Source organism: Nicotiana tabacum, chromosome 19 (assembly GCF_000715075.1).
Source record: "Nicotiana tabacum cultivar K326 chromosome 19, ASM71507v2, whole genome shotgun sequence".
In the NCBI taxonomy this organism is placed as follows: domain Eukaryota; kingdom Viridiplantae; phylum Streptophyta; class Magnoliopsida; order Solanales; family Solanaceae; genus Nicotiana; species Nicotiana tabacum.
The window spans coordinates 128,581,540-128,593,637 of NC_134098.1; the positions used below are offsets into that span (position 1 = coordinate 128,581,540).

General features: G+C 37.1%; 1 protein-coding gene across 4 annotated transcripts in view; it reads right to left on the minus strand.

Moving 5' to 3' along the window:
• LOC107792899 (nuclear pore complex protein NUP160) overlaps window positions 1-11,699 on the minus strand; it is a 33,347-nt gene extending 21,648 nt beyond the window's left edge. Inside the window, exons 1-12 of one of the 4 annotated variants that reach the window (XM_075238616.1) lie at window positions 11,273-11,699; window positions 10,012-10,144; window positions 9,636-9,900; window positions 9,324-9,384; window positions 8,428-8,543; window positions 7,291-7,403; window positions 4,590-4,694; window positions 4,358-4,455; window positions 3,656-3,776; window positions 1,688-1,870; window positions 1,390-1,582; window positions 708-1,279 (exon numbers count right to left, since the gene is read on the minus strand). In XM_075238616.1, coding sequence (XP_075094717.1) covers window positions 708-1,279; window positions 1,390-1,582; window positions 1,688-1,870; window positions 3,656-3,776; window positions 4,358-4,455; window positions 4,590-4,694; window positions 7,291-7,403; window positions 8,428-8,543; window positions 9,324-9,384; window positions 9,636-9,900; window positions 10,012-10,144; window positions 11,273-11,451 — 2,139 coding nt within the window. In that variant the 5' untranslated portion in view covers window positions 11,452-11,699. Of the gene's footprint in view, window positions 1-707; window positions 1,280-1,389; window positions 1,583-1,687; window positions 1,871-3,655; window positions 3,777-4,357; window positions 4,462-4,589; window positions 4,695-7,290; window positions 7,404-8,427; window positions 8,544-9,323; window positions 9,385-9,635; window positions 9,901-10,011; window positions 10,145-11,272 lie in introns of those variants that run through there. The other 3 variants (XM_075238615.1, XM_075238618.1, XM_075238617.1) reach the window with 3 other exon arrangements.
• Between the last annotated feature and the right edge of the window lie 399 nt (window positions 11,700-12,098).

Below are 12,098 nucleotides of genomic sequence, written 5' to 3' on the forward strand. Positions count from 1 at the left end.
TAATTCTTTAAAGAGCTGATTAATTGATATTATCATAATAATATAAGGGTTAAAAAGGGAAATCTCTATCTTAAAAGGGTTTGAGGGCTCTAGATCACTTGCTCCAAACATTTAAGTCATATTCACTGATATGACCTTTTATTCAACGGGAGCAAAGACAACAACAACAACAACCCAGTATAATCCCACTAGTGGGGTCTGGGGAGGGTAGTGTGTACGCAGACCTTACCCCTACCTTGGGGTAGAGAAGCTGTTTCCGATAGACCCTCGGCTCTCTCCCTCCAAGAATTCCCCACCTTGCTCTTGGGGTGACTCGAACTCACAACCTCTTGGTTGGAAGTGGAGGGTGCTCACCACTAGAGCAACCCACTCTTGTCAATTTTAAGACAAAGAACTATTCTAAAATTTACTTCATAAGGATATCTGCAACTTGTCCACTACACAGAATAGCAATAGCCAAAGTTAAAATAGACAGGTAGTCAACAACACCATGCACGCCCCAACTATCGGAAAGATACGTTAGCATTCAAGAAAATGGTATTGAAACAGTAGTTTTTGATATTTCAATATTTAATGTACTGCAAAACCAAGACAATAGAAAATGGAGCATAGAACAAGAAGTAACAACAATTCTAGGATATTATTAACTTGTACCACACAGCCAATTCTGGATATTGATGATCTCTGATAACAAAAGTAACACACACCTGACTGCTACTGTTAACCATGTAGCTTAGAAGCAAATGCACGTCCAATGCAGATTCAAACATCACTTTAGCAACCTGAGAAGTCGCCTGCACTGTAAGGGCAGTGCTGACTGTGAATAGTCCATCAGAATCCAAGTTATGTTCATATTTTCGAGGCACGAGAAATTTCAAGTAGCTCTCAATAACATGCAAAACTCTCCCCCATTTGGTAGCTCTACTGCACAAGTTGTGTAGGGATAAAAGCATATCTACTGAGAATTTTCTGAGTCTTTTGTGGTAGGAAATTTCCTTATCCAGTGCTACATCAGTTCCGAGTTCGGATACATGGAGAGCTGCCATTGATGAGCTATAACCACTTTCTAAATTTTTAAGCAACCGTGAAATGACCTCTTCAGATGATAAATTTGGTGTTCTAAGAAGCGATTCATAAAATATGGTAGGAGCAGCTTTGCTCAACTGTTGACTGAGATTACGAACACACTGCAGTATCTCTGAAAGAATTTCCCGTTCAAGATCATTATTAGAGGAGTCCAACCCAGAGCTTATTACATTTCCATGTTCATCAGAAGATCCTGAGAGCATAAATTAAAGAGCAATTGAATAAGGAAAATTGCAACGACCGTACAAGAGAAAGACAAATCAAGTAAGAAAATAAGATCTCAAAAAAAAATGTTTGACGTACTAGAAACAAGAAGCTCTATGTCCTCGAGACTACGACAAATGGAGACTGAGTTTTTTCTAATAACACCCACAGCTTGTGTGGCTGAATCAATAAGCAAACCACACGCTACATTGGTTCTGCACCAATTATTGAAATAGCAGGTACAAAAGGTTTTCCAGCTCTGAAGTATTGAAATTGGACTATCAGCTCCCACCTTGAAAAAGGAGAAAAAAGTACTGAATTACCCTGAAATTTATGGAATAGAAACCTGGAAATATCAATAGAAGCACTATACAAATCCACATGCAACTGAAAATACCTCATGTTGAATGACTGACAGAATTTCATTTTTCAGTCCATCCACAGTCAAAGAATCAAATTCGGAATCAGTGAAGTGCTTGCTAAAATCTCGTAATGTTGCCCGAAGAACATTTCTATGATAAACACCCGGAAGGAGCAACCTACGTAAGAAAACAGAAGATACAAATGGAGAAATCTGATCCTGCAGTAATTACAGAAAGAGGCGATTAACTCCTTTGGTAATATTTAGAGAAGAATATATTTCACCAAAAGTTTGATGTGAATATGCAATTAAATACACGGTTTTGCCTGTCTGACAAGAGAACCGAAAAAGAATGATTTTAAGCAAAGTATATTTCAACTACTTCAGCAATGATTCACACAACGTAATAACATGGCCTATGCCGTCTAAGCTAGAAGTTTTAGAAATTTGAGACTTTCATATTAGGGCTACACAATAATTTTCCATCTCATGAGAAGTCAATTTCACTCCACTTAGTTAGCATCTTCAAACTCCTCAGGTGGTTTATTTAATAATCCTGTACACAAAAGGAAGAAAAAAAAAGTAGTAACAATTTTATGCCCAAGGTTTCCATTTTGGAACCTAAATCGGAAAGGGCAATATCCAATAACATGCACTATTGGAATATCTAAGGAGTATGCTGCAGTACCAACTATACTACATCTTCTTACAGATAGTATAACCTCAACTTTGAACCAATGACATGATTAAGAGTTCATGGAATTTAGAATGTGGCAAGCAAATTCTTCCCAATTCACTGATAACTTCTTCACCTAGGGTAAATAGTGTTATGGTACCATCTGCTGCAACATAAATGACAGACTTTTGCGAGAACTAGAGTTAAGTATATTTTTTGTAGGCAAATGTTTTGATAGTCTCAAGATGCAAGAGTCTATATATCACAAATTAGTCTGTCATTGTCTAGACTCGTCCAATGAGCTAATTATTCTAAAACTCATCCACTGAGTTATCCGTCGAAGTCAAAAGCAAGAATACTTCTTGATCAAGAAAGAAGATGCCTAGATTGTTTTTCAAGTCAGTTGCACTTCAAGAATTTACTAATCCGGAGCAAAAGTAGCCCAAGCTAAAAAGTACTTGAGTGGCAAAACTAGAATGACAGGTTTTCAACAAGCTTTAGTTTAGCACTTAATTTGTTTTTTTTAATTGGGTTAGTTTTGCTAGCTTATTCGAATAGATCATGAGATCACTCATTTGTATATGCTTAACTTAGGAATCAAAATATGTTCTCAACTTAGCAAAAAAAATTAAGGGGAGCAATTTCAGTGAAATATCATTTATGATCAAATCTCTTACTGAATCAATTACGCAAGAGCATGCAGAGGTCAGCATGAAAGCAGTTCTATAGCACCTCAAGAGAATCTTCAGGTTATACCAATATTAAAGTGAGCAGCTTACTCACTTGACTCATAAAAAGTAGTATTCCATTCACGCAAAAGTAAGCCTAATTGACTCATTAATACTCAAACAATACCACCAAGCCGGTTAGCAGCTGCAGAGCTGTCAACCGGTTTCACAAGATCCCTCTCCCCCCCTGCCCCAGGATAGCAGAAAAACTAAACAAAATAACAATCAAAAACTCAGAGATAAAAAGAGGGGTATAGGTTCTCTTCTTTTTAGTATATGGCTTGTACGCGGGGTTTCTCCCATTTATTAATAAATTATTTACCTTATCAAAAAAAAAAAAAAAGGGGGGGGGGGGGAGGAAAATAGCTCACTAGCCATAATATTCATGCTTAATCTGACAGATCAATAACATTAATTGATGACATCAAGATACTGCCTTTAAAATTGAGCCGCAATGTTTATACAGGAAAAAAAAAATCCAAAAGAAGTTTTACCAAATTGGGGAGGAAAAGGCAAATGACTATGTAAACAAATGGAACATATCAACAAGGAGAAACAACAATAAATAGAAAAGATACTAAAACAGCATGTATAGAGTACCTTTGAAGATGACAAAACTGTGTGACAAAGCCAAAGTAGATCATCTGAAGAATTTTCAGAGCCTTGAAACAGCTGCTCAGCAACAAATGTATCCTGTAAAGAATAGCAATAAGCTAATTCCCTGACAAAAAAATTCAGACTATTAGTTGCCCTCGAGACAAGATACAGAGTATATAAATCCAAACAAAGAATAAATACAAAACTTAAGTTAACCTTTGCAGCTAAATCACCAATACAGTCTAAATTGCCAAAAACATTGAAAGCAGCAGAAAATGAAAAGGAACCAGCATGTGTCTTTATTAACGCCAAAGAAACTATGAATGCATAAAAGATGATAATCCTAAGAGAAAAAGTAGAAACTATAATCGCTTCAGCAACTGATCCTTCTCCTCCCAACAGCCCCATCCCAAAAAACTCGGCTCTTTTAAGCAAAACTAATAAGCACTCTTCGCACATAAAATCTAATGAAATGGTGAGAGACACAAAATCAACACAAGGCTGAACACTATTTCTTCCTAAGGAATCCATAAAACTGCTCAACTGATGACAATCTCCTCAACTACTGAAGACACCCAATCATCTACCAGTCAAAACATAATCCGCTACAAAAGACACCCAATCATCTACCCGTCAAGATGTATAGTGATACCATGCTAAGAAAGTTATAAAATACTATTTCACACCAGGCATCATAAAACTTACTCTTTCCTACTTTGACAAAACAACTCCTTCATGACCAATCCATTTTCGCTGAGTATCCACAGCTTATTTGGAGTAAGTTTTACATCAATGACTTCACCCTGAGGCTAGCCAAAAAACAGTAATCAAACATAACTTGCAATAACGATTCCCAAAATAATGAATACTTAGATTAATCAAGATATCTAAAGCAAGCTGCTCTTTGTCAAAAAAAGAACCTACAAAAAACTGTTACCTCTACCAATGAGATGCTTTTTGTGGAAGGATCCAGTAACAAGTTAATTCTATCCCCAGGACTGAAATAAAGGCTATACAAAGAGATCATCGCTGTGCCAACTTCCTTAAGTAACCCAAAGAAATAAGTCAAAGTTAAAGCTAAAGTAATAGGCATACAAAGGGCAAAAAGTGAAAATCCAACAATTGAGCACATAGCAAATCAATCAAAATCCTTATCAAAAAATAAAAACAAGTCAATCAAAACCACTGTGACCATACTGAACAATCTGCATTCGAAACATCCAATTTTGAGAAGCTAAAAAGAGGGGAAAACACTAAAGAAAACTTACAAGAAACAAGAATCAGGCCTAGTCATGATGAGCAAGTACAAACCTAATAAGTCATTGGGCTGGTTGATGACGTTATGAAAGGTGAGAATGCCAAAGAAATCAGCTCGAACGTATCGGAACAAATTCCATTTATAGGTGGTGGGAGCCACCTCTAAGCCATATGGTCCATCTAAATCCTCTATCACCCAGTGATCATCTAGCCAAGACCATTTAATTTCCTTTAAAAACCATCACACAACTAATGAGAAACAGGTGTAGCATTTCTAACACCCTTCGCGTGTAATCCATTTCTAAGGTTTACATGTGGACTGGTTTTTCTTTTTATGCTGCCTTTTACTATTACTATTTTTTTATTATTATAACTACTATTATTATTTCTGCAAGTAGAGAGAGGGGGGGCTCAACAGGAATAGGCCTCGAGTAGGAGGAGAGAGATAAAGCTCAACAAGCTAATGAGTAGGCCTGGAGCAATATTAGTGGCTCGATGGGTTGAATTGAGAAAGAGAGAGAAGTCCAGAGCAGCTCTATGGATTGAGTTGAGAGAGAAAAACATAGAGCAACAGCACATGAATATTGGAAAGCACTGTGCAAACGGCCTCACCAAAGATTGGCTTTGATACCATTTAAAAGAATCTGAGAATTCAACCCAAAACCTTAAGACAATGGGTGGAGTAGCCAAAGACCATTTAAACTCCTTTGGAAACCCACAACCAATGAGGGACAGATGTAGCAATCTCCAACAACTACCATCTAATTTCAAGCTACTTGTTACTTGGCAGTAAAACTAAGCAAATATAGAGCTCATGACGACTACCAAATAATTTCACATTGACAAAAGGTTACATCAGGTATTAACTGCAAGAAAACTAGGTAATATTTTATTAACTACCATTGGAAATGATGGAACTCCTCTAAATTCATCTACATCTGTTAAAAGCTCAAGGAAACAAGATACATGTTTTGGTATTATGCTAGAAGACACCTAAATACTTTTTCGCATATGATATTGCAATTTACAAAAGGAGCTGCTATTTTTGGCTAAATGAAAATATGTGTGGTGCATGAGCAATCTCATCACTGTAACCAAGCATGAGTTCCTGAGAGTCGGACGGTTTACAGAGATCAAGATCAGGCATCCAGTCCAAAAGGCATGTCATGTTCATTGAAGTCCGTATGTACTTCCAGATAAGTCCTTTCCGTTCCCCGAAAGGGACGCCTTTTGTTTGAATTCATTCTCTATTCCATTGCTTGTTTTTCTTTAAATCCCTTTCGGTCTAACTTTGTTCCAAAATAAGGCAAAGAAAAGACGGCAAGACCGATTTACAAGGTCCTCGTTTGAAGCGAGCTGATATATATATATTCAAAAGGCACTCAGCCTCGGCAAAGGAATCGAGTCGATCCCGACTGGCCATGATGGCCGATGCTTTGAAATCAAAAACTTTGGAAGAAGGAAATCAAATGGAAGTGTCTACAAGGGCAAAATTAAGTTGAAAGGGTTAAGTCCAACGCGACTAACCGTCATGGCAAAATGTGAAAAGTTAAAGGTTCCCCGATGCTCTGAAATTGAAAACTTTGGAAGAAATAAGTCAAAAGTGAAATGCCTACAAAGGCAAAATAAAGTTGAAAAAGGTTAAGTCCCACGCGACCAACCAACATGGCAAAGTTTGAAAAAGCCAAAGGTTCTCCGGGGTCAGAAATGCAGTTGGTATTCAGGAAACAATCAGTTGCAGTTGAAATCAACAAGAAAATGGGCCGCGATCAAGAGACTGAAACACTCAAGACCACAAAACCAACCACTGTTTTAAACTGACAATTGTTCTTTGTTGAAAAAGAGGAAGCGCACAATGCAGGAAAAACAACCTCGCAAAAAGCAGGTGCCACTGAAAGGAAATCGCGTGGAGATGACAATATAGCTACAAGAAACTAACTTAAAAAATGAATGAACATTGTGTGGCCAAAAGGGTGACTATGCACCAAATCAGAGCAAAGATGCTGAAAAGAATTGAAGGCAGGCCCCCCTACAACCCAAGAAGTAAATATGAACAATTTCGGTTTCCACGAGAAAAAGAAAAATAACATCAAGTGCACAAATCACAATATCGTCTTCTTGTTTAGTTACCAAGCACATATCTGATGTAAGTTGGAGGTTATTGCAGAATTATACGTGCTATGAGATTCGCCAAATAAGGAAATGACAAGCACAAAGCAATAAGGCAAATATAAGACAGGAAAAATGAGTGTACTCTTTGCAACATATTTTTCCCGACATATCTACACTACTACGCAGAATGTACCCAACTGATACAAAAGAAAGTACAAAGAAAAATGAAAATCTACAGAAAGACATGAATAAACTAGGAATGGACTTACCGAATCATCTTTTCGTAGTACTGCCAGAGGAATTGCATCAGGATTGTTGTGGTCGTTTCCCACCCATATCCTTACAAAACTGGAGCCTACATGCAAAATGAAGTAAAGAAAACCTTACATAAATCTGAAAGCATTGCCAGGAACCCTTTGTAATAATGAAAATAATGGAGTGACTGTTCCAAATAAATATGAAATAGCATCATGTTCGCAATTTGGAATGAAAGGACCTTATCCTTTAAACAGCTTCCTGTTCCTCTCCCTCCAAATTCTCCACGTTATAGCACATAAACAGGTTGAAAATATTTCTTGGAAAATTTGCTGACAATGTAAAGAAAAGGACCAAATTTTTCTTGTATGTGCTTTTTGGAAGGAAAGGAAGGTCTAAAATAAGAAAAAATTGACCTCCCTTCAAGAACCCTGAAAGTTGTGCAAGGCTTAGTTGGGAGTGAAGTCTGCTAGTGGGAAGGTTTTGGCACTTCTCACATAGCTTGCTTACTTATCAAACACACAAAAAGGAGCAAAGTTAAGTTTCCTACACCTCATTTTGCTTTCTTTACAATCAAATATACCTAAAGGAGTATTCACACATAAATGGATACCGGCAGATCGTCAGTACATTTATTCTTAAACCTCACAGTAATGACCACAAATTAACATATTCTTTGATAAGTCATCCAAAATAAAACCCTGCTCCGTTGAGTATGTACAGTAATGTTTTCTTACTAAATGTAGTCTATAACATGTCTTCCCATAGATTGCAATGAAGGATAAAAATAAAAATATATATGCAATTCAAGGGAAAAAAACAAATTCATTCCTAATGTTTTCCTCAACAACTACTACACTTATTTGCCGATTATATTTGTTGTCTAGTACCGTTGGTTTCAAGATAGAACCCATGGGCAATGAGACGCACGCCTTAGTGCCTTGCCTACACTGAAGCGCAGTTAAAGCAAGGCGAAGCGCCCTCCCTGAGTTTTTCTGAGCTTCAGGGCTTAAGCGCGCGTTGAATGAACCTTTGAAAACATTGCCCTTAACCACAACAACTTAGTAGAAGAGACCAAAGAATCCCCAAAAATCCATGCTTAAGAATAACTAAATCTAATTGATATGGCATAACAAGTGTTTTATTATTGCTAATAGTAGAAAGGTCCCACACACGTAAGCTCCCATCAGAGTGAAGCACAAATAAAAGCTTTTTCTGGTGGAACTCTGATACTACTAGATCCTGCACTGCTGCAATCGACCTGCCCCTGGAAATAGAGACAAGGTAAAAGGGGGGGAAACAAGAGTGCATAAGACAACTGATAAACGGTAAGAAATAGCAAATCATAGTCAAAATATGTTGTGTAGATTGTAGAAAAATATAGTCATTAGCTGGATTTCTCTTGGGGTTTTTTTTTGGGTGGGGGTTGGGGTGGGTTCCACATGCTTCATATGAATGGGCATCAAATGCTGTTTTTCAAGTAAAGCCATTAGTTTTGGTATGTGAAGTTCTAGAAATCATCAAAAGCCAAAGCATTGATTTACAGCATCTCTTGCTACCCACCTGGAGATATTTTAGTTCCTCTCTAACTTTGTCTCACCTATTGCTCCAACACACTTTTTGCCCAATATATGAGAGGGAGGACTGATAACTTTAAGGAATAGAGTTATGTTATCGAATCAATTAAACTATGTTGTCTTACTTCGCTAATTGAATACTAAGCCCTATAGTTTGAGTGAAAATAGTAGTAGGGCCCATGTTACTTACTTGCTTATGATTTAATTGTACAAGTAGTTTTTATAATTGATTTTTTGCTAATTTTAGAGTTATTTAGGTTAAATATTGATTGGAATTCCAAGAAATTTATGTTTTTACAGTTTGTTTGTAGTTGCAAGCCATAATTGAAAACTTCAGTTGAAGCTGAAGCATTCAAAGAGCTCAAGAGTTGCAATTTCCAGCAAGTAGCTGCAGCCTAAGCCCTTGAAGCTGCAGTACAAGACGAGAAGGCCATGTCTAACTACATTTCCTGATATGAAATAGTAAATACCTTGACAAAACGCCCCACAAACGACCAAGACCACCATCATCACGCAGCTCCTGCACAAAGCCTATCAACTTACAAAGTGTCAGCACGGACAGGAGAAAAGAGATGAGATCAAAGCGTAAGTGCAACAAGATTGTAAAAAGTAAAACATCTAGCTGCCACTCCTATGTTAAAGTAACCGTAGTGACAAGATAAAAGGACAAGAGAATCCATATTTCAAAACATAAAGTACAACCAAAATGCAAAAGTTCCAGAGCCAAAAACACATTCAAAAAACATAAAATGAAAATTGAAGGGAAAATGTACAAGGATAACCTGGAGCTCGGTGGTCAAGGATGCCAAGCTGGAAGCATCCAACAGATCCATCACTTCTTCCAACTACCATCAATTCTGCTATTCCTGCCACTGCTGTTGTTGCTCCTTGATGAGGATGGGTCAGAGTGTTGAACTCAACAAAGTCGTCGGATTGCAAACGGGAGCTAGATACATAATTGGAGATGTTTTCAAGTCTAATAAGATAAGCAACCCCAGATACTGTCATGGCATGAAGCAGATACGGTCTGACAGAAGAAAACGTCATCTGCAAGAACCAAGAGAGCATCAACAATTGTTAAAGATCCATGAAAATCTTTGCCAACCATTAAAACAAACAAGACTATTATCAGCACAAAGCCAGCAAAAAATGGCATACTTCATTTTTGCAGATCAGCGCAAATGGAAAAAGTTCTTCTGGGAATACAATTTGCAATCCAGTTTTGGGGAACTCCTTATAACCACAGAACTCCATTATTTCCAGCACATTTGGCTGACTTCTGCAAATTTTCCTGTAGCAGCAAAATTCAGCAGTTATAGTTAGTCTGTGCAAGAAGAATACCAGGGTCATCAAACCAATATGCTACAGCGAACACATCAAGGAAGAAAACAAGTAAAATAACAACCAGACAAGACGGATATGTGAGAAGAATAAAATGAGATGTTCTTAACTCCTACTACAAAAGCAGGCAAAGCTCAAGCACAATTGGGGGCTGATCAGATAGAAGCTCCATCACTATTTATTTTTCTTATAACACTATTTAATAATTCAATTTTTTTATCTTCTTAACACAAGGATGAAGGAACTAACTAACATCCCTCACCCAGGAAAATGAAAAGAAAACTCCACATACAACAATTTTGCAGAGGAGTCATACTCATCCATGCTAATGTATCTCTGGAAAATTAATAACTGAATTTTTCAATCATCAAGTTTATCTGAGGTCTAAGGTCTATCCCCCGGTTGACATAGCTCATGTCACACAAGACAGGTCCTCTAGCGTTTTTTAATATGTTAGATCCTCAAAGACTGCGTATGATAGACCCTTGTGGTCCGGCCCTTCCCCGGACCCCGCGCATAGCTGGAGCTTATTGCATCGGGCTGCCCTTTAGGTCCTCAAACGCAAACAAAACTTTTATCCCTCCTCTCTATCCATGTTGGAAACCCACTGTGCATCAGGCTAGGCTCAAAATACACCAATTGGATCACACAAATATGAGTTCCAATTACAAGTATGAAAGAAATTTCTTCGAATAAGCTAAAACAAGATTGACTGTTTCACCATTCAAGAAATACAATCACTGGTCTTTTTAACATCACACACACACACCACCTCAATAGACACTCAAAACTGCACAATTGCATGCACATGACATGCATAAATTAATTTATATTTTAACAACATACGGGCTCCAATATTTCAATCCACACACAAAAGGGCGCACCTGCATACATATGAATTGCATAAATCACTTGACACACTTAATATTTTAAACCCACTCCGGAAGGTACACTTATGTGCAAAATAAATAAACTACATTAGGAAAGAATGCACACATTCAATTATTCCAACCCACACTCAAAAGGGTAAACTTGTAATCATATTAGTAAGGTAAGATGAAGAGCAAAAGGAGTGTACCAAGTGAAATAAGCGGGAGGATTCCCAATGATGGAGCAAGAACCGACATCTCTTGTGAAAGGAGTTGGAGCAGAAGCGGAAGTAGAAGTAGAAGAAGCGAGGGAGAGTTGAACGAACTTGACCGAATCGCTGCCAATAATGGGAACTTCCATACCTGCTAAACGCGACCTACTTCCCATTGTTGCTGTGAAGCATACGAAATTGATAAATGGGGTTTTGGGATATTGATATAACCGTATCAATTCTTGGGTTGAAGAGAATAGGGCGGTGAGAACTGAAAAGTGCCACAGGAGACTGACGGGGGGGTTTTGGTACTGGGTTTTAGTGGAACGCCGGAGGAGGGAAATTTTAGGGGAAGTTTACTTTAATAGGAAATCATTTGCAATCCTTCGGTTCATAGGAAAAGAAAAATAATCCCGCATACGATGTGATTTTTTTTTATTTTGAAATATCATCATCACTGTCTACAATGTGAATTATTTAATTTCGTGTTTGGATAAAATTTTATTTCCGGTATGAGTAATTTTGGATTAGTTATACTATAATTTTGATATTAATTTAATATCATAATTAATGGAGTATGAAATGATAATATTGAAATTAATTATTTTGGTAAAAAAATAATAATCAAATGACATAAACCGATCTTCATAACTCTTCACTCAAAGTCTTTTAAGAAGACCAAGGTTATAAATTGAAATAAAAAATTTCTTCAAGTTCATCGGATTGAAAATAGGATATATAAAATAAGAAAATTTATATATCCTATTTTCAATCCGATGAACCAAATATCTTTATTAAAATAATTTTATTATTATATATGTTT